This window comes from Aquarana catesbeiana, linkage group LG01 (assembly GCF_042186555.1).
Source record: "Aquarana catesbeiana isolate 2022-GZ linkage group LG01, ASM4218655v1, whole genome shotgun sequence".
NCBI lineage: Eukaryota > Metazoa > Chordata > Amphibia > Anura > Ranidae > Aquarana > Aquarana catesbeiana.
In genome coordinates, this window is record NC_133324.1 from 156,016,922 (window position 1) to 156,040,280 (window position 23,359).

The following is a 23,359-nucleotide window of genomic DNA, read 5'->3' on the forward strand; positions in this document are numbered from 1 at the left end:
GGGTATCTATTTACTCGGCGTAACATCATTTTTCATATTATTAAAAAAAAAAAATGGGCTAACTTTACTGTTGTTTCTAATTCATGAGTGTCAAGTGTCTTTTTTCACACAAAAAATTGCGAAAGACCGCTGCACAAATACCGTGAAGCATAAAGAAAAAAAAGGTTCAAGTGTTGAATCCTCTTCACCCTTATAAACTGTGTACTCCACTGCCACACAGGTGCTCCACCACCAGCTAAAATGCTCGCTAGTCTTGCAAGTGGATCTGTAAATTAATGTAGATTAAACAGGCTTCTATGACAACAATCCTTCTATAGGTATGACGATCATCTGGTCTCATCCACAAAGTATGGCATGTAGTGTAGTATGTTCTAACAATTACATAATATACTCTATACTCTAATGATTCTTCACAGATTTGGGTATGCTCAAATCTATAAATTATTGAATAGCCAAATATTTAGGTTGGTTTATTAAAACTGGAGCGTGCAAAATCTGGTGCAGCTCTGCATAGAAACCAATCAGTTTTCCAGGTTTTATTATCAAAGCTTAATTGAACAAGCTGACGTTAGAGGCTGATTGGCTACAATGCACCAGATTCTGAGTGATCTAGTCTTAGTAGATCTCCCCATTGTGTCATTGATTGTTTTTCTCCCCCAAATCAATCAATTTAATCTAAATTATTCTGATTGGTCTGGACAGAAAATCTGATCCTAGGAAAATAGATTTATATGATCTTTTAAAGTGTCACTAAATCCACATCATTAACCACCTCAATACAGGGCACTTTCACCCCCTTCCTGCCCAGGCCATTTTTCAGCTTTCAGAGCTATCGCACTTTGAATGACAATTGCGCGGTCATGCTACACTGCACTCAAATGAAATTTGTATAATTTTTTCCCCACAAATAGAGCTTTCTTTTGGTGGTATTTGATCACCTCTGCAGTTTTTATTGCACTATAAACAAAAGAAGAGGGACAAGTTTAAAAAACAATATTTTTTACTTTTTGCTATAATAAATATCCATTTTTTTTTTTTTTTTTTTAAACATTTTTTTTCCTCAGTTTAGGCCGATACATATTTTTCTACATTTTTTTGTTAAATAAAAAATCGCAATAAACGTATATTGATTGGTTTGCGCAAAAGTTATAGCGTCTCCAAATAGGGGATACATTTATAGCATTTTTATTAATTTATTTTTTTTTACTAGTAATGGCGGCGATCTGCGATTTTTATTGTGACTGCGATATTGCGGCGTACATATCGGACACTTTTGACACATTTTTGAGACCATTCACATTTATACAGCGATCCGTGCTATAAAAATTCATTGATTACTGTGTAAATGTGACTGGCAGGGAAGGGGTTAACACTAGGGGGTGATCGAGGAGTTAATGTGTGTCCTAGGGAGGTGACGATCGGTGTCCCTATGTACAAGGGACACACATCGGTCTCCTCTCCTCTCCTCTCTGACAGGACGTGGATCTCTGTATTTACATACAGAGATCCACGGTCCTGCTCGGTTGCTGGGCAATCGCGGGTGCCCAGTGGACATTGCGGCCTCTGGGCACACGCATCGGGACCCCAGTGACGCGGCGCGTGTGCCCCCCAGTGGCTCGGGAAGGCGGTCACGTCATATGACGTCCCCCCCAGAACAAGAGCTGCCTCGCCCCGCAGTCATATAACAGTGGGCGGGCAGCTAGTAGTTAAAAAAAAACTATCAATGAATGCAGTACTACATGCTGTTCATACTCAGTCACTATAAGATTGTGTTCTGTATTCTGTAAAAAAAAACCTGGTTGACCCTGCTGTTCTGTCTCCACCTTCTGTCCCCAATTCATTTGCAGCTGTGGTGGCAACTCTGCACATGGTCAGTTTTCGGTGAGTTTCTATGCTGAGCATTTCCACCCTATCACATCTGAGCAGCCCATGTGACTATAGAGCCACAACATGTACGTGTATACAATGTGGTAAATGACAGCCAACTCCCTCCCTCCTCCATGCCCACTAACCAGCTAAACACAATAAGGACAGGATATTACATGAAGATTGATGGAGGATTCACCTCCCTCTTATTCTAAGGGTGGAGGGGAGTGACACAGCCTGTGACTGACAGAAATCTGCCCACACCATGTGATTTCCAAATAAAGATTTGATATCAAGTATATATTTGTATTTTAAAGCTGTTGATAATAAATGGTTATGATATTTATTTTTACTCTGTATTCCAAAGGCTTTTTTTTTTTTTTTTTTTTTTAAATATGTGACCAGCAGCAGAGGACTAGAAGCTCCTCCTGCTTATGTTTCTGTGCAGACAGGCTGGGAAAGATCTGGGTCATGTGACAGCTATATATCGATTAGGAAACCGGTACTGAGTGTATAACTTTGGTATTACTTTCGGTGTGTGTAACACATTGAACAATCTTGTGATTGTAATTTTTCTTTCAGACAATTTTTGTAGGATAATGAAAAGTTTGTGTGGCCTCAACCAGATTGTAAACTTATGCTTACGCATGTTACTGTACCCGTCAATCTCGATCTACCTGTTGACCACCGGCAGCTGGTAGGTAGCTCGCACCCGAGGCCCTGCCGACCCTCAAGTGCTTAAAGCGGAGGTTCACCCACACCGCCAAAAAAAAAAAATATTAAAAGCCAGCAGCTACAAATACTGCAGCTGCTGACTTTTAATACATGCCCACTCACCTGTCCCAGGGTCCAGCGATGTCGGCAGGGGACGCAGAGAACCCGCTCGGTTCTTGGCAGCTGGCGCCGCCATCCTAGGTGAGGGAATCAGGAAGTGAAGCGTTGCGGCTTCACTTCCCGGTTCCCTACTGCGCATGCGCGAGTCGCGCTGCGCGTCCCTAGTGGTCCCCGCTCTCTCCTGGGAGCTGTGTGTTCCCAGCAGACAGCGCGGTCGGGACGGGAAGAGGCATAGACTCCCATGGGAGTCTATGCCGGAAGTGGGTGCAAATACCTGTCTTAGACAGGTATCTGCACCCCCCTCCCCCCTGAAAGGTGCCAAATGTGACACCGGAGGGGGGGAGGGTTCCGAAAAGCGGAAGTTCCATTTTTGTGTGGAACTCTGCTTTAAGGTCTAAGGACTAAGTCGTCCCCCCCCCGGAGTCGCAGAGCACAGAAGCGATGAGCTCAGGCGTTTAACCGCCTGAGCTCTCAAGCTGGGAAGCAGCAAGGAATGCCTCTGCTGCCTAGGATTTACTGTCAGCTTTGACAGTGCTCGGGCAAGTTTGGGCTCTTGTCCCCCCCCAATATGCAGTGTGCTGGTCCCTGTCAGCCCTCTTCCAGTTCATTCAAGGCATGGGTGACATGTGACAACTGACAATAGAAGGGAGGGCTGGTGGGGATCAGTGCACCAGAACAGGTAGACCTGCCACAGCAGCTTCCCTGCTCTGCATCAAGAAACCACTTATGGGCCCTCCTGACCCCTAGGACCGTACCATGCTCTCCTGACCCTCCAGTACTGTACCTTCCAGACTCTCCAGTTCCAAATCCCCTCTAGACCCCCCCGATAGTGTGCCCTCCTGACACCCCCCCCTCCAGACCTGCCTGTACCGTGCTCTACTGTCCCCCGGTACCAGCCCCTCCCTACCTCTCTGTACTGTGCCTTCCTGACCCCCTTTACACTGCCTTGCTTGACCTCTTGTCCTTTGCTTTTCTGACACTTTGTTGTTTGCCCTGTTGATGCCCTGTCATCTGCCCTACTAATCCCTGTACGTTGCTCTACATCCTACTGATCTCTGTACACTGCCCTACCCACTACCGGCCTCTGGGGGCTTGCTAGTTAACTTCTTAAAGAGGGCACGGCACCCTGGTAATCTTTGCAATTTCCATGTTGTCATAGTAGATCTCCACCTCTCAAAGGTTGCCTACCCTGGCAAATGTAACACCCCTGGGCAAGTTAAGCAGGTATTCCTGGTATTTACGGAGTTGTTGGGCGTATTAAATTTTGCCACATGACTTTTGTGAACTACAAGTTATATGTTGTGGGTTTTAGTGTGTATGTGTATGCCTGCTTTGCTGCACAATGTAGTATATTGCCCAGAATCCAGGTCTTGCCTCTTCCCAATTTACTACAACAATATCACCACAGTAGTATTGACGAAGGGGTTGGAGCTAGCAACCATAGTTACAAGTTGTTTTTTTCAGAGCTGCCACGGCCAAGATTACGAGAGGAAACCTGCCATAGGGGTTTCTGGAGGTACCTGATGTTTTGCGTGGGAGTTTGATTTTTCTTTTGAAATAGGTGGGGGGAGTATGCACAAGTTTGCTTTTGTTTTTTTTTGTTTTTTTCTGTTTTAACTTTTCATTGTAAATAACATATCCCCTCTGCTATGTTTCAGGTGGTATCATGGCAAACTGGATAGAATGATTGCAGAGGAGAGACTGTATCAAGCTGGAAGGACTGGAAGCTATCTGATCAGGGAGAGTGATCGTAGGCCGGGATCTTTTGTCCTTTCCTTTCTTAGTAAAACAAATGTTGTCACACATTTTAGGTAAGTCATATATTAATCCTTAATAAATGCTTTTATAATTTTTTTTTTGTGCTGCTTTCTTTTTTCCATATTCAGCTGTGAAATTAATGGATAAAAATAATAAACATGTTATACTTATCTGCTCTGTTGCAGTGGATTGGCACAAAGCAGCCTGGATCCTCCTCTTCTCAGGTCCCTCTCCTGTGATCCTGGCCCCCTCCCTCTTGTTCAGTTCCCCCACAGCAAGCAGCTTGCTATGGGGACACCCGAGCCAAGTCACAGCTCCGTGTGTCCGTTCAGAAACACAGCACCGACCTGGCCCCTCCCCCTCTCTCCCCTAATTGACTAGCTAGAAAAAAGGGAAGCAAAGAATAACTTTGACTAAACCGAGATGGAATGTTGCCTGTTTCAGGCTGTGACCGCTGCAATGTAATTTTATGAAACCGTAATCTCGTACCCTGTAGTAGGTTTTTTGTTTTTCTTTTTTTTGCTTGAAGTATAACTAAAGCCAACATTCTTTTAGATTTGGATAGAGATCGGGGGATAGAGGGGGGATTGATTAGAACATCTGTCAGGTTCTTATTGCTGTCTGTGTCCCCGTAAAGGAGATTCCCCCTCTCTATTTGGCTTGTTTACCATTATCATTGAAAGTGGAAAAAAAAAGAAAATTAAAAATTTTGGGTTGTCCCTAGAAAAGAGGAGAAATCTTCCAATGGGGTCACTAGTTCTGGTGACCTGGGGGGGTCCCCAAGAGATTCCCTTAGTTTGCTGGGATTTCATCTCTTCCTGTTTGGCTATGGGACAGGAAGTGAAGGTAAATCTCCCCAATGGGTCACAGATGGCAAAAATAAAACTTTAAGGGTTATCCTTCCCTAACGCCAAAATCCAAAATGGTGGAAAAATAGGTTTGCCTATAGTTCCACTTAAATGTCGATCTGTAAAATCATTTTTTTTCTGCAGCTGTTAAATATTTATTTAGTACACTAGGTACTTTTTGATTATTTGAGTCAGTGTTCTGATTAACCCATTCCCTTGATGCCTGAATGCAGTTTGCAACTTTGGTGTGTGTTGGGTAAAACTGTATTTCTTTAATCGTACATCACGGGACACAGAGCCATAGTAATTACTATGTGGGTTATAGTCCACCTTCAGGTGCTGGACATTGGCACACCCTAAACAGGAAGTTGCTGCCCTATATAACCCCTCCCATACCGGGAGCATCTCAGTTTTTTCCGCCAGTGTCTAAGGTGTTGGTCAAGAGTGAAGATGTGCAGTGCTGAGCTCCGCTGGAGCAATCCTTGCTGGGGCTAGCAATGCAGCTGGATTCATTCAAAGTGTCTCTTAGGCCAAATTGAATGGTATCCGAAGAAAAAAAGTTTTGCTTGTAAACACTTCTCTGTTTAGAGAGCTGGACCCCGGGATCCAGTACTTTTGGTATTAAGGCCATAAAATTTTACTGGCGGGGTGCTATTACAGGTCCAGGATTGTGGGTTCCCCGAGGGTCCCCAGTTCCTAAAGGTTTGGTAACGGAACCCACCATGAAGGGTGAAGATTGGGTCTGTTGGTTTTCCCACAGAAAACCATGCGGCGGAAAAGGTAAGTGGAGTTTTCTAAGGAATTTTTAAATTTTCTTATGAAATGTCTCCTTTTAAAGTAAATGTTGTCATGCCTAAGTGTCACCACTGGGGGCTGTATGGAGCAGGTACCTTCTCATGCTTTGCTCAGAGATCACTGTGTCTCACAGAAGCAGCAGACTTTTTTTTTCCCTCCGGCTAGCAGGCAGACCTCTGGTAAGTTTGGGGGGTTTTGCTTCCTCCGGACACCCCCACCTGCTGAACTCTTCGCCTCTTCATGAGGCTGAGTATAAGGGAGAACTGAAAATGATCGGCAATGCCATTTTCTTTCTTTCACCGCCCTTACTCGGCGGCTTCCAGGTCTCCTTCACGCCATCCCTCCCTCACTTACAAGCCAATCTCGTCGGATCGGAGGCCCGTGCTTGCTTTTTTTTTTTTTTTTTCTTTTTAAAGAGAAAGGGGGGGGGGCGCAATGCGAGGTGGTGGCGGGGATTAGCGAGCGTTGGCATCCTCCAACGCGGGAGTGTGTTTATAAGAAAAATAAAAAAGAAAACTCCATTTATGCTGGCTGCACGAAAGGAGCATGAAAGAGGTTTGGTGACACAGGCATTTCCTATTTGACACATTTACTATTTGCACCAGGCTGAGCATTAATAGCAGCGGCAGTGGCTGGACTATTGCTCAAGCAGTGGATGCGATTTCTTCTGGTAGTACCTCTGCTTTGTGCATCGGGCTAAGGTCAGAAGGGGGGATTGAAACACCCCCAAAAAAGAGCTAAAAGGGTCTCCCTCAAGCTCTGGAAAGCCTACTCATTTCTACAAATGGCATCCTCCCTTGAGAGAGGGTGGCTGGTCAGAGTGAGCATCGGGGCCATGAAATGTTTGCAACTGTTTTCAACACTGCAGCCCCTGTTTTACTAAAAAAGATCTTTTTTCCTCAGCCATCATAGATTTAAAAAAAAAAAAAAAGTTTAGCGACTTTAATCACATCCCAGTATGGTTCAAAATGCGACAAGGGGCGGGAGAAGACGAATTCCCTCAGGGGACCGTGGTGAGGCCGATGACTCCTCTTCTGAGGTGTCAAATGTGGGCGCATTAGCTGTTTTAATCTTAAGATTGATGGTGTAATTTCTTGCTGAATGGTCCGCTCCACATTTATGTACCCTTAACTGAGTGTTTGGGTTCGCTAAAGCCTCCTCAAGCTGTGCATGCCTTTTCCTGTCCATTCATTGTTGGAAAAGCATTTTTGTATCTGAGAGAATCACCCAGATAAGCATTATTTTCCCTCCTAAAAGGTTTTCACACTTTATCCTATGGTTGAGGAAATTCACTAAGTAGGGTATACCAGCAATTAACGCTGTTATATCCTCTGTGAATAAGAGTTTGACTTGTCCGGCAGACAATGCTCAAATGCTTAGGGATCCAACGGATAAAAAGATGGACTTCCTATTAAATTTAAAAAAAACACTTTTTTCTCTGGCAGATTGTCTCAGCCTGTGCTGACAGTAATTGGTTAATCGTTGAGAGACCAGTTTAAACAGGTGTTCAAGGTTATCCTGCTCAGCAGGCCCAGGATCTGGCAGCTTTATGTTTGCAATAGTTGCTATGAGAGATTCTATCCTTCAGGCAGAAGCTCCTGGCTAGTCTTCCTTTTGTGATGAAACAGCTATTTGGGGATGTTTTGGATAATAGATCCAAAGAAATTCTAGTGGAAAATACCATTTAAGAAAAGGAGTAAATGTATTTTCGTCTTTAAAGCTCCTTCTGTGCCAGGGGCATCAGCCTCCAGGCAGTCATGACGGCTTCCTCCGTCAGGTTCAAAAGGTAATCCTCAGGGTTAACCCCAGGGACAAAAGAGGTCTTGGGGGTAGAAACCTACAAGATACTGAAGCCTCCTTATGAGGAGGCGCCCCCGGTCGCGAAATAGGGGACATTTTTCTGCAGTTCTCAAGGATCTGGCAGGAAGAGTGTCAAGACGAATGGGGAACTTCCTCAATAACTCCAGGGTACAAGCTGGAGTTCCAAGAGTTCCCGTCTCCTCATTTTTCTCAGATCAAACGTTCCTAAGGATCCAGAGAAAAAGAAGTCTTTCTCTCAAGCATTGGATCATCTTTTGGCAAAAAGTGATCATGGTGGCCCCCATGTAAGAAACAGTAAAAATCGCTCCTGCGCTCAGGTGTCCAGTGACTTGGTATGTGGTGTGACCAACTTTATGAAGTAATGCCTGCCGTCTTGCAGCCCTCCTCAGAACAATGGGTATTCATGGACTAAAGGGAAACAAGAAAAGGAGGGCGCACCGACCTAGTGCATTACCACTGGTAAAGCTTTATTGAAGCATAAAAACAGCAAGATTGTATACTCACAAGCGAGCATTCATAAAAGGCTTTGACAAATGAGCAAGTACGCTGTTCTGAAGATCGACACGGCGGGACCTAATGTCGAGAGGATCAAACCGATAAGAACGGCTGATGGCTGACGCGTTTCGGGGGAGTACCCCTTTCCTCAGAGCCTTAGCGAGCAATGGCTGATCTCTCGCAGTCACCTCTATATATGTGTGTCTGCAAGGCCCAATTGGTGGCAATGCCCACCCCAATAGGTAACTCCCACCCACATGAACTTGCCCTCCCTGGCCCCACCTAGTCCATCCTGTAGGATGGACGGGGTGGGGCCATAAATATATAGAGATGACTGCCAGAGATCAGCCATTGCTCGCTTAGGCTCTGAGGAAAGGGGTACTCCCCGAAACACGTCAGCCATTCTTATCAGTTTGATCCTCGCGACATTAGGTCCTGGCGTGTCGATCTTCAGAACAGCGTACTTGCTCCTTTGTCAAAGCCTTTTATGAATGCTTGCTTGTGAGTATACATCTACCGATCTAGGTCCAAAGAAATCTTACTTTTTTCCCCTTTAAAAAAAGAGGTTAAACAGAAGGAAATGATGTAAAAATTGTGCTGCCTGCTTAAAGAATGCATGCAGTTTTTTGTCAGTGGTGGATGTGGTTTGATACTTTAGCATTAGATGCATGGTTATGCCAGATAAGAAAGAGTGTGTTCCCAAATATATTTCATTAAATAGTTTTCATTTACTTTTTTTTTTTTTTTAGGATTATAGCAATGTGTGGTGACTTCTACATTGGAGGCAGACGATTTTCTTCACTTTCAGATCTTATAGGATATTATAGTCATGTATCATGTTTATTGAAAGAGGAGAAGCTCTTGTTTCCTGTGGCACCACCAGAGGTAAGTAATATAAGATGCAGTGTAAAGCCATTTTCCACAAATACTGCTAGCCTCCAGCACAAAACCACTGATTTCCTGAACAAATGTCACAGTATACAGCATTTATAACAATATGCATTGCTAGTGACTGTGGATTTAGAATATATGTATAGTAACATCCTTAACAAAAATGGGTAAGCTGATTCCCATCATCATCCTCACTGCACGGTGCTCATACACCGCTCATCCTATTTATACAAATGCATAACTTTCCAACTCTTAGGGCCCCTTTACACACAAATGGGCAGCTGCTGCACAGTAAACCGGTTTACTATATGACAGCTGTCCCTTCTAGTTTCAGTGAACCAGCTGTAGGGGCAGTGTGGTTGGTGTGTGTGTGTGTGTGTGTGTGTTTCAGCGCATCACACAGCTACCTTTTTGTTTGAAGAAAAAGAAACTTTATTTGAAGTGAACAAAAGACACTTCATGACGATTGTACAGCAGTGCATTGCGATCTTGTCCAGTGCACTAAAATCCAGCATTTTATTGTAGATCATTGCAGTGCACCTCCGGGCTACTTTGCAGTGTGACTAGGATAGACAGAAAACACTCGTCATTGCACTAGTGTAAATTGCCCCTTATTGACATTTACTTTAGTTTGGGAAGTAAGATGGTGGTAAAATTTGGTAACTTGTTTACGGCAGACCTGGAGTACAGATACCTTAACATGAGGGACACTGGAGATCTTTTAACTTTTGGCTTATACTGCCACATACAGGAAGCTTGGATACGGGAAAATAACACATTGAGTGCAGGTTTTCAGCACCTCAGCCTAGTCTTTGGAGTACCGCATCCGGTCCATGCTGGACTGGGAGTTGTGGGGTATACAGGTGATACTCGAAAAATTAGAATATCATACAAAAGTTCATTTATTTCAATAAAGCAACTTAAAGTGGTCTTCCGGGCCGTTTTTTTTTTTAAAGTCAGCAGTTACAAACACTAGCTGCTGACTTTTAATAAGGACACTTACCTGTCCAGCAAGCCCGCGATGTCGTCCCCCCGAGGCCAATCCATCCATCGGATCGGCGGCTGGCGCTGCCACCCTAACTAAGGGAAACAGGCAGTGGAGCCTTGCGGCTTCACTGCCAGTTTCCTACTGCGCATGTGCGAGTCGCGCAGTGCTTTGTGAATGGCCCCGTTGGTTTCTGGGACACACACATGTCCCAGAAGGCAACGGGGCCACTCGCCGAAGAGGAGGAAGCGCCGCGGGATAGGAAGAGGCAGATTAGGAAGACTGCCTAGCAATAGGGGTTTCAGGTAAGTTAAAAATGTGTTTTTTTTTTTTTTTTCCAAATGTTTTTTTTTTTATTTTTTTTTTAAGTATTGATGCACTTTTTTATTTTAGGGTGGCCCTCCACTTTAAAAGGTGAAATTAATATATGAGATAGCTGTCATAGGTGTCATAATTGTGATGCTTTATGGCTTACAGCTCATGAAAAAACCAAATCCACAATCTCAGAAAATTAGAATATTACATGCAATCAATAAAACAAGGATTTTACTTAGAACAATATCGGACCTCTGAAAGGTATAAGCATGCATATGTACTCAGTACTTGGTCGGAGCCCCTTTTTCAGCAATTACTGCCTCAATGGGGCGTGGCATGGAAGCTATCAGCCTGTGGCACTGCTGAGGTGTTATGGAAGACCAGGATGCTTCAATAGCGGCCTTCAGCTCTTCTGCATTGTTCAGTCTCATGTCTCTCATCTTTCTCTTGGCAATGCCCCATAGATTCTCGATGGGGTTCAGGTCAGGCGAGTTTGCTGGTCATTCAAGCACAGTAATCCCATGGTCATTGAACCAGGTTTTGGTGCTTTTGGCAGTGTGGACAGGTGCTAAGTCCTGCTGGAAAATGAAGTCAGCATCCCCATAGAGCTCGCCTGCGGAAGGAAGCATAAAGTGCTCCAAAATCTCCTGGTAGACAGCTGCATTGACCCTGGACTTAATGAAGCACAGTGGACCAACACCAACAGATGACATGGCTCCCCAAATCAACACTGACTGGAAACTTCACACTGGACTTCAAGCATCTTGCAGTGTGTGCCTCTCCATTCTTCCTCCATACTCTAGGTCCTTTGTTTCCAAATGAGATGAAAAATTTGCTCTCATCAGAAAAGAGGACTTTGGACCACTGAGCAACAGACCAGGTCTGTCTTTCTTTAGCCCAGGTAAAGATGCTTCTGACGTTGTTTGTTTGTTCAGGAGTGACTTGACAAGAGGAATACGACATTTGAAGCTCATGTCCAGGATCTGTCTGTGTGTGGTGGCTCTTGATGCACTGACTCCAGCCTCAGCCCACTCCTTGTGAAAGTCCCCAACACTTTTGAATGGCCTTTTCCCACAATCCTCTCCAGGTTGAGGTCATCTGTGCTGCTTGTGCACCTTTTTCCTTAACACTTTTCCCTTCCACATAACTTTCTATTAATGTGCTTTGATACAGCACTTTGGGAACATCCAACTTCTTTTGCAATTACCTTTTGAGGCTTTCCCTCATTATGGAGGGTGTCAATGATGGTTTTCTGCACAACTGTCAGGTCAGCAGTCTTTCCCATGATTGTGATTCCTACTGAACCAGACTGAGAGACCATTTAAAGGCTCAGGAACCCTTTGCAGGTGTTATGGCTTAATTAGCTGATTAGAGCTGATTAGCTCACTTTGAGCCTAGAATATTGCACCTCTTCACAATATTCTAATTTTCTGAGATTGTGGATTTGGGGTTGTAGCTGTAAGCCATAATCGACACAATTATGACAAATCACAGCTTAAACTATCTTGATTTGCATGTAATGAGTCTATCTCATATATTAGTTTCACCTTTTAAGTTGCATTAGTGAAATAAATTAAAAAATTCTAATTTAATTCTAATTTTTCGAGTATCACCTGTACTGGAAGTGACCTTCAGGCATTGGGCTTACAATGAGGGTGCTTTCCAGACTCTGTTCTGGTAAAAGCTGTGCAGTCATTTCCAGGTCCCAAATTGTTGGGAACTTTGAGAAAATCAGTCTGCCCCCAAGCATCAGGTGGTGCTTTTGGTTGTGGACATGGGTCAGTATGGGCACCCTGACCGTTTCTGTGGCTATTGGACATGTCTACTTGCTGCCTAATATATCCCACTGACTTTAAGATGCTATTGTAATGAGATAATCAATGTTATTCACTTTACCCATCTTTGATTCTAATGTTATGGCTGATTGGTGTACATCCACCTCAGTAAACTTGCTGAACACCATAGTATTCTCACTGCACCCCTCGGTATACAGTAAACAAACTGTCCAATGCAGTTATCTCCACAATGCCAGCTATCATCCTCAGAATACCAGATGGACTAAATGTAGGACTCTACCCCTGAATATACCCTGACCCAAAAGGCAGAACTAGCAATCTCAGACTTTTATCAGAATTGTTCTACAGGAGAGGTTATACAGTGCCGTGCAAAAGTATTCACCCCCTTGGCTTTTTACCTATTTTGTTACATTACAGCCTTTAGTTCAATGCTTATTTAATCTGAATTATATGTGATGGATCAGAACACAATAGTCTAAGTTGATGAAGTAAAATTCTGAAAAATAGTTTTATGTATATATTTTTCTAAATAAAAAACTGATAATTGGCATGTGCATATGTAGTCATCCCCTTTGTTATGAAGCCCATAAAAAGCTCTGGTGCAACCAATTACCTTCAGAAGTCACATAATTAGTGAAATGATGGCCACCTGTATGCAATCTAAGTGTCACATGATCTGTCATTATATACACACCTTTTTGAAAGACCCCAGAGGCTGCAACACCTAAGCAAGAGGCACCACTAACCAAACACTGCCACGAAGACCAAGGAACTCTCCAAACAAGTAAGGGACAATGTTGTTGAGAAGTACAAGTCAGGGTTAGGTTATAAAAAAAAAATATCCAAATCTGTGATGATCCCTAGGAGCACCATCAAATCTATCATAACCAAATGGAAAGAACATGGCACAACAGCAAACCTGCCAAGGGACGGCCGCACACCAAAACTCACAGACCGGGTAAGGAGGGAAGAGAGGCAGCACAGAGACCTAAGGTAACCCTGGAGGAGCTGTGGAGTTCCACAGCAGAGACTGGAGTATCTGTACATAGGACGACAATAAGCCGTACGCTCCTTAGAGTTGGGCTTTATGGCACAGTGGCCAGAAGAAAGCCATTACTTTCAGCAGAAAACAAAATGGCACGTTTTGAGTTTGCAAAAAGGCATGTGGGAGACTCCCAATATGTATGGACGAAGATGCTCTGGTCTGATGAGACTAAAATTGAGCTTTTTGGCCATCAAAGAAAACGCTATGTCTGGTGCAAACCCAACACATCACATCACCCAAAGAACACCGTTCCCACAGTGAATCATGGTGGTGGCAGCATCATGTTGTGGGGATGTTTTTCAACAGTCGGGACTGGCAACCTGGTCAGAGTTGCCGGAAAGATGGATGGTGCTAAATACAGGGATATTCTTGAGCAAAACCTGTACCACTCTGTGTATGATTTGAAGCTAGGACGGAGGTTCTCCTTCCAGCAGGACAATGACTCCAAACACACTGCTAAAGCAACACTTGAGTGGTTTAAGGGGAAACATGTAAATGTGTTGGAATGGCCTAAACCCCAGACCTCCATCCAATAGAAAATTTGTGGTCAGACTTAAAGATTGCTATTCACAAGCACAAACCATCCAACTTGAAGGAGCTGGAGCAGTTTTGCAAGGAGGAGTCGGCAAAAACCCCAGTGGTAAGATGTGGCAAGCTCATAGAGACTTATCAAAAGCGACTTGGAGCTGTGATAGTTGCAAAAGGTGACTCTACGAAGTATTGACTTTAGGGGGTGAATAGTTGCACATTGACTTTTTTCTGTTATTTTGTCCTATTTGTTGTTTGCTTCACAATAAAAAGAAAACAAACAAAATAAAATCTTCAAAGTTGTGGGCATTTTCTGTAAATTAAGTGGTGCAAATCCTCAAACAATCAATGTTAATTCCAGGTTGTGAGGCAACGAAAAATGCCAAGGGGGTGAATACTTTTGCAAGGCACTGTAGCATTAAAACCATTCATGTAAGCTTAAATGCTGTACTGAAAACCATAGGGAATGTTCTACAATAAAAAGGAGTAAAATAAATGGCTATGGCAGTGTAAGTATCTACGTACAATCCAGCGCTCATAACAATCATATGGAAAAAAATAAAGCTGCAACTCCTAAGAGGATGATTTTTTTTTTTCCATTTTTGTTTCTGACACTTAGATGAAGGGGGCATTGCTTTTTAAAGATGCATTGAATAGTACTGACACCTTTAGTACCATTTAGGAAAGAAGAACCTTTGACCAAAAAATCTCTCACATAAAAGATAAGGGACTCGGGGCTAGTACCACAATTTCTCAGCTCTGGTTGTGTTTCTGCATTCACATTTTTGGGCACTCTGGTACCCCTACCCCCCCCCCCTTTTTTTTTTTCCGTCTCAATGCAGGACATGTGCGCATTTTTAATGTGCTTTGCCGCATTTCAAATGTGTGCAATACAGAAAAAAATGCAGCATGTTCTACTTTGTTGATTGCACTGGAATGAACTAAGTTTTTGATTCAGACTGCATCTAGTTAGAACCGGCCCCTAATGATCTTAATTTTCAAAATTCTTCTTAGGGCCAGTTCACACCACATGCAATCCAGTGCATCTTTTTTCTGCATCAAAAAAAAATGGAAAGTAGGTTATATGGTTTCCAATGGCATAGTTCACACCAGTACTGTCAGTTCTAGGGTGTTCCAGAAAAAAAAGTAGAACATGCTGCATTTTTCCCGCACTGGACTGTACTGGAACGCAACAAAAACACACTGGACCCCAGTACAGTGAAGGAAAAAAAAAGGGAAAAAAGAAGAAGAAAAAGCATCTGGTGTATTCATACCCCTTTTAAATTTTTCACATTTTGGCTTGTTACAACCGAAAATGTAAATGTGTTTTATTGGAATTTTATGTGATAAACCAACACAAAGTGGCACATAATTGGGAAGTGAATGTAAAATGATAAATGGTTTTCAATTTATTTTACAAATGTGAAAAGTGTGGTGTTCATTTGCATTCAGTCCCTTTTACTGTGATGCCCCTAACTAAAATCTAATGGAACCAATTGGCATAATGAAGTCACCTAATTTAGTAAATAGAGTCCACCTGTGTGTAATTTAATCTTGGTATAAATACAGCTGTTAAGAACCTTAGTGAACAAACACCATCATGAAGACCAATGAACACACCAGAACGGACAGGGATAAAGTTGTGGAGAAGTTTAAAGCAGGGTTAGGTTATAATAAATTATCCCAAGCTTTGAACATCTCACGGAGCACTGCTCAATGCATCATCCGAAAATGGAACGAGTGTGGCACAACTGCAAACCTACCAAGACATGGCCGTCTACTTAAACTGACAGGCCGGGCAAGGGCATTAATCAGAGAAGTAGCCAAGAGGTCCATGGTAAGTCTGGAGGGGCTGCAGAGATCCGCAGCTCAGGTGGGAGAATCTGTCCACAGGACAACTATTAGTCATGCACTCCACAAATCTGGCCTTAATGGAAGAGTGTCAAGAAGAAAGCTATTGCTGAAAGAAACTTTAAGAAGTCCAGATTGCGCAAAGCCATGTGGGAGACACAGCAAACGTGGAAAAAGGTGCTCTGGTCAGATGAGACCAAAATTGAACTTTTTGGCCAAAAAGCAAAATGCTATGTGTGGCGGAAAAGTAACTGCAAATCACCATGAACACATCATCCCCCACTGTGAAAAACAGTGGTGGCAGCCTCATGTTGTGGGGATGCTTTTCTTCAGCAGGGACAGGGAAGCTGGCCAGTTGATGGAAAGATGGATCGAGTCAAATACAGGGCAATCTTAGAAGAAAACCTGTTAGAGTCTGCAAAAAGACTTGAGACTGAGGTGGAGGCTCATCTTCCAGCAGGACAACCACCCTAAACATACAGCCAGAGCTACAATGGAATGGGTTAGATCAAAGCATATTCATGTGTTAGAATGGCCCAGTCTCAAAGTCCAGACATAAATCTAATTGAGAATCTGTGGCAAGACTTTAAAATTGCTGTTCACAGATGCTCTCCATCCAATATGACAGAGCTTATGCTATTTTGCACAAAAGAATGGGCACAAATTTCACTCTAGATGTACAAAGCTGGTAAGAGACATAACCCAAAATACTTGCAGCTGTTATTGCAGCGAAAGGTGGTTCTACAAGGTATTGACTTGGGGGGGCTGAGTTCAAATGCATGCCATATGTTTTCAGATATTTATTTGCAAAAAATGTATAATTTTCCTTCCACTTCACAATTATGTGCTACTTTGTCTATCACATAAAATCCCTATGAAACACATATACATTTTTTGTTGTTGTAACATGACAAAATGTTGAAAATTGCAAGGGTTATGAATACTTTTTCAAGGCACTGTACCTAAAGAAAAGCATTCTGTAGTGCCATTGTTTGGCTCCTGTGGATCACTGGAAAATGTATGAGGTTGGTCAGCACAGCCTGGAAATTTACATTGTCCTGTGCTCAGATTAGCAAGACTGTGTGGTGGTTGTCACTCCTATTCTCTAATAGGTCTATTTCAATAAAGATGTGTCCTGTAGATGACTACTTGCAGAGTCTTCCTGGTAGCAGGCGTCTTGATTTTTTTTTTTGTATATTTGTTATACTTTTTCTATTGTGAATCATAAGAAGATAAGATGTGTTATAATGCTAATTTTATTAGCGAACTATTGAGCAAAGGTAGTTAACAAATGTTCACATTATGTATGTACAGAAAATTATTTTGAGCCTTCTACTCTATTTGCAGCCGGTTGAAGACAGACGGCGAGTGCGTGCCATTCTTCCATACACTAAAGTCCCAGACACAGATGAAATAAGGTAAATTATTTAGGAGGGTTACATATTCTAGCTATATTCTCTGGTTTCTCAGATTAAAAAAATGATTTAAACACTTCAGCACTCACACCTGTATATCTGATATGGACCAGTGAAATGTCTACATTTCAGCTATGATCATATTGTTTGGTTACAAACTGTTACTGCTTGTGATACTGAAGTAGTACGTTTGTGGTTTTTTTTTTTCCTCCATTTTGATAGTGTGCTGGGGATCTTCTCCCTGCACCCTCTGTCACAATTAAAAAAAAATAATAATAATAAAGCGACCATGCAAGGCTCCGCCCACCTCGCTGCGTCATTCATTCACTGAGTTCTGTGAATGGGAGAACTACAAGTACCAACAGGCACTTGTCGAATTGTAGTTCTCAATGAACTAGTTCAATGATGCTTCCTGTCATTGTGTAACTTCCTGCCCATGTGATGTTGGAGCAGACGGCTTACACTGAAAATCTGCAGGAGCCCTGCATTGCACCTGTGATCTGCAATGCTTTGCAGTCTCCTAGTTTAAAAAAAAAAAAAAATTTTACTAGAAAAAGATTGCATTTAATATTTTTTTTTACAAAGGTTAAACTTCTCCTTTAAATAAAGAGATGCAAGAAAACAATTTTGTCTAGTTTTATTTTTAAAATGACTGTCGAGAACCTGTGCAAATATCCTTGTGTGCTTTGTCACAGGCTCGTACTTACCTTGTCTAATGGCTTTGACCTTCTGCCTTGCTAGTTTGAATCATTATTTAGTGGGTTGAAATAACTGTATTAAAAGCTTTTCTGGAAAAAAAACAACCAAATCAATAATTCCTAGAACATGACAATTTTCAGAAGCTCATGGCTAAGTTTACACTGGAACGCACAGCTGTCGCAGCGCTTTACTGCTCCGCCAGTTGTCTATTTCTGGGTGTGGTAGGGGGCAGTGTGTGGCGTGATTCAGCACATCATTTTTTTTTTTTGTGTACAAACTCTTTTTGAAGTGTGTGGCATTGGAATATGTATATATTCTAATTGTGTTTTTTTTTTTTTTTTTGCAGTTTCTTGAAAGGTGATATGTTTATTGTCCACAATGAGTTAGAAGATGGATGGATGTGGGTTACCAATCTTCGTACAAATGAACAGGGGCTTATAGTTGAAGATTTGGTGAAAGAAGTGGTTAGTCTGTGTGGTTTCTTCTTGTTACATTTGCTTACAGATTTTAATAGTTCTTGATGTTGAGTCATTTGTGGAGACAAGTCTTGGTTTATGTTAACCCTGGTTGATTTGGCATTGTTTACTTCTGTAATACCTTAAATGTGCCCTGCACTGAATAAATATAATTAAAAAGTAAATTATGCGTAAAACCTGGGTTTGATTAGATTTCTGAATAAATAAATATGTGCTTATTAAACAAACCTAGATAAATACTAGTATGCTCCCATACAATCTCAGCAAAAGAAGAGTTCAATGTGAAAGTAAAAAGTCCACTCTGTTGTGATGTAACATATTGCTGCTTTTTGTTTTCAATCCGTCTTCAAATTTGCAATCACTTTTTGTGCATATGCCAGATACAGCTCACTCACCAGAGCCCAGTGATACCTTTTTCTATTAAGGTCAGAAGCGCTCCATTTTAATGAATCCATTATATTTATACTATTGGTAATTTGTGCCACCTGGTATGAAGCTAGGATTGTGATCTGGTAATGGCTGGGAAATGCTGATTGAGTAGTTGGATCAACCAGTCTGGGCATTTTGAGTTTTTTCAATATGGCAGGGGATGTTGAAGATATCAGTCCAAAAGTTTGAGCATAGGGCAGGACCACCAGACATGTGGATAAGTAGTCGGTAGAACAGGAAAAGGTTGATTGCACTCGCAGGTGTGAAGCAATATTGATAACTTGAAGATAAAGATCCATCAAAGCGAGTTCATATGACATCATGAAACATCAGTGCAGACCTGGCAGAGATTAACGCATTTTACAAATCAAAATTTGCTTAATCATGATTAAGTTCTGTACAGAGCGTCTCCAGATTGCCATATTGCATTTAGCTTTCAGTCTGGAATCAGAGGATCCTGTTGGGGCCTGCTAGGTGGTCGGAGTTCTAGTGGTACTATAAGAGAATCATAAAGCAAAAGAAATGAGTGATGTGTATATTGGAAAATAAAAAGGATTTTGACAAATTTCTATTTTATTTTTATTTTTTAAGGGGAGGGAAGAAGATCCACATGAAGGCAAGCTGTAAGTATAGCACAAGAAAAATGATATCAGTTGCATTATTACTGAAGTTATTTTTTCACATAGTTGTGCCCAAAAGTTTGCATACCCTGGCAGAAGATGTGAAATTTTGGCATTAAAGCTGAGTTCCACCTTGAAATTTTTTTTTTACATAATCACAGACCTTTAATCCTAAAAAGAAACATATGAGGGATTTTTTTTTTTTTTTTTTTTTTTTTTTTATATACTTACCAGAAACGCCCTGTTGCTATGTAGTGCTCCTAATCTGACACTTCCTGGTCCGCGGAGCACTTCGCCACTTCCTCCCTCGCCTGTACTCCTGGGAAATGTGAGTCGTCATTTCCCAGGAGTCTGTGGGCAGTACCGTGAGCAAAAATCGCGCTATTTCCTGACTGAAAATGACGTGATTTAAGGCGGTTGCCAAAACAACGGGGCGGGACCTTTCTCTGTCACCGCCCGTTGTTGTGGCAACTTTCTAATCACTCGGCGCTACGGCCGCCGGAGCATCACGCATGCGCGATATCGAGAGGTGCATGCTGGTTACCCAGCATGCACCTCTCCATCGGTAATCTAGGAAGAGATTGCGATTGGGCTTCACATGCCCACAATCCTCATGGCAACGGCCAGAAGAGGATTTACCAAGTTGTGAGTATAAAATAAATATTTTATCGACATCCACTAGCAAACATATAATATCGTTCTTTGTTAATAATGCATTATGCTCGGGTACCTGGAAAAAAAGAAAAATGCCATAAATCTTTCCCATAGCTTTGTAGACGCTATAACTTTTGCGCAAACCAATCAATATACGCTTATTGCGATATTTTTTCTTACCAAAAATATGTAGAAGAATACATATTGGCCTAAACTTATGAAGAAATTTGTTTTTTAAAAAAAATTTGGGGGATATTTATTGTAGCAAAAAAGTAAAAAATATATATTTTAATTATTGCTCTTTTTTTGTTTATAGCGCAAAAAATAAAAACCGCCGAGGTGATTAAATACCACCATAAGAAAGCTCTATTTGTGGGAAGAAAAGGACGCAAATTTTGTTTGGGTACAGCATTGCATGACCGCGCAATTGTCAGTTAAAGCAACGCAGTGCCAAATTGTAAAAAGTGCTCTGGTCAGGAGGGGGGTAAAATCTTCCGGGGCTGAAGTGGTTAATATTGACAATATGGCTGATCATGCCCAAAAACTGTCTTTTTATTTAAAGGTGAAGTCCAGCCTGAGCTTTTTAAGCTGGGTTTCTCCTATGGGTCACAGGAGTGCTATTCGTTTTGCACTCCTGTACTCGTTTTCAGCAGAGAGCAGTCTGAAGTCCACTCTCCGCTGATGTCACTGCCATGAGTCGAGGCAGCGCGTGATCCCAACTTCCCAAGACTGGATCCGCAGGCTGCCTTGATTGATGGCAGTCTCAGCGAGCCGCCGAGACAGCCTCTCCCTGCCCCTCCCTGCCCCTCCACAGCTCAGTGATCCGGTGAGTGTGGTGGATCAGAGAGGAGAGACGCTGACTAGCAGTCAGCAGCTTTCCTCTCAGGGATCTGTGAGAACTGAGCCATCGGTGATGTTCGGTGGTTTGGTTCTCAATGCAGAGTCGGCGGGGGACAGCTACAGCATCAGTCTAATGCTCCATCCACTGAGGTAAGTATGAATAAAAAAAAAAACAAAAACATACTTCTAAGGATAGCAATCACATGAAGCCATTTATTATCATAGTTTTTTGGATCCTTTTTAAATTATAATAACATAAACCACCCAAATGGCCCTGATAAAAAGTTTACATACCCTGGAATGTTTGGCCTTGGTACAGACACAGAAGGTGGCACACACCGGTTAAAATGGCAATTAAAAGTTAATTTCCCACATTTAAATCACAAATAGCGTCAGTGTATAAATAGTCAATGAGTTTGTTAGCTCTCACATGGATGCACTAAGCAGGCTAGATACTAAGCCATAGGGAGGTAGAAAAGAACAGTCATAAGACCAGAGTAACAAGGTAATGAAACTTTACAAAGATGGAAAAGGATATAAAAAAAGATATCCAAAGCCATGAATATGCCAGTCCAGTACTGTTTAATCACTCATTAAGAAGTGGTAAATCAGGGGCTCTTTTGATCCCAAGCCAAGGTAAGGTAGACCAAGAAAGATTACAGCCACAACTGCCAGAAGAATTGCTCAGGATACAAAAAAAACCCCACAGGTAAACGCAGGAGAAATGCAGGCTGCTTGCCAAACAGACGTGAGTTGTTTTTAAGGAGCACAATTCAACGATACTTGAACAAAAAAGGAGCTGCATGGTTGAGCTGCCAAAAGGAAGTCTTTACTGCGCTAATGCCACAAAAAAGCCAATGAGGCATGTCAAGCTGTTGGGCATATTGTAACCAGGCTTTTTTGTGGAACTTGTACAGTAAAGGCTTCTCTCTGGCAACTTGACCATGCAGCTCTTTTTTGTTCAAGTATCATCAATAACAACCACACCATGTTTTTCCAGAGCAGCCTGTATTTCTCCAGAGGTTACCTGTGGGTTTTTCTTTGTATCCCGAACAGTTCCTGTGGCAGTTGTGGCTGAAATCTTTCTTAATCTACACTGGCTTGGTATCAAGAGATCCCCAAATTTTCATCTTCTTATAAAGGTGTCCTTTTATGAAACTGAGATCAGCTGCGATCCCGAGTCTCCAGACTATGACTCCAGAGATGGAGAATGAGAGTGAGAAGCATGAAGCTGGCTGAGTATTCTGGAGAAAGCAAGAAGTCTTTTGACTTCTTTCTTTCACCAAACAGTCAGAGCACATCTTCCCCACCATCACACACCCCAAAACCAGCAGGATAGGAATTTATAGTGTGTGTGTGTGTGTGTGTGTGTGTGTGTGTGTGTGTGTGTGTGTGTGTATATGTGTATATATATATATATATATATATATAGATATATATAGATATAGATATTTTTTTTTTTTTTAGATGTTCATGTCTCTGGCTGGGTTCACACTTGTGCGATGCGTGAACCAGTGTATTTCCTGTGTGGGTTTCCACATCACACCTACATTGACATCTGCGTACCACTGGAGGTGTCAATGTAAAGTTAATGACGCCCCCAGATCATTTCACAGATTGCAGTGCGAACCATGTAATGGTGCAGGAATCGGATCGCATGGGTGTTCATACCCATGCGATCCGATTCCAGTGCGGACCAAAAAAGGGTCCTGTACCATTTTGGTGCAAATGCAATATGATTTAGGGCCAGTTCCCACTGCTGCGATGTCCGAGATCAGATGTGATTCGCACCGCACTGCAGTGCAAATCACATCCGATCTCTGTGCGATGCAATTTCAGCCATACAGATAGTATGGCTGAATTTGCATTGCATTCGGACCATACTCGTACAGAACCCTTTTTTTTGGTCCACAGCAGAATCGGATCGCATGGGTGTTCACACCCATGCAATCCGATTCCTGTCCGAGTTTGCAGATCGCACTGCAATATGTGAACTGATTTGGGGGTGTCGTTAACTTTTAGGCCCGGTTCACACTTGTGCGATGCCAGACATCGCACAGGCATTGCATGTAATTCGCAGCGAACTGCCGTTCACATTACATGCGATGTCTGTGCGGTGCGATATTAGCAGTACAGATAGTATGGCTGATATCGCACCGGATTCGGTGCAAACACGCACAGGACCCTTTTTTCTGTTCGGACCAGAATCGGATCGCATGTGTGTTCACACATATGTGATCCGATTCATGTCCGAACTGTCAGTTCGCAGTGCGATATGGAAGCTGAACTGGGGGTGTCGTTAACAATGTATTGACACTCCCTAGCGATTCGCATATGGCAATGTGAACTGACATGCGAGTCGGTGCGATGCGGGAACCCGCAGTGGATTCGCAGTGTT

General features: G+C 42.5%; 1 protein-coding gene across 2 annotated transcripts in view; it reads left to right on the forward strand.

Annotated features, from left to right (window-relative positions):
• Nucleotides 1–23,359, forward strand: part of RASA1 (RAS p21 protein activator 1) — a 204,523-nt gene that overhangs the window by 77,869 nt on the left and 103,295 nt on the right. For both annotated transcript variants that reach the window (XM_073624467.1, XM_073624468.1), the window contains exons 2-6: nucleotides 4,359–4,511; nucleotides 9,167–9,302; nucleotides 17,176–17,246; nucleotides 18,289–18,406; nucleotides 19,439–19,470. In XM_073624467.1, coding sequence (XP_073480568.1) covers nucleotides 4,359–4,511; nucleotides 9,167–9,302; nucleotides 17,176–17,246; nucleotides 18,289–18,406; nucleotides 19,439–19,470 — 510 coding nt within the window. The remainder of the gene's footprint in view (nucleotides 1–4,358; nucleotides 4,512–9,166; nucleotides 9,303–17,175; nucleotides 17,247–18,288; nucleotides 18,407–19,438; nucleotides 19,471–23,359) is intronic.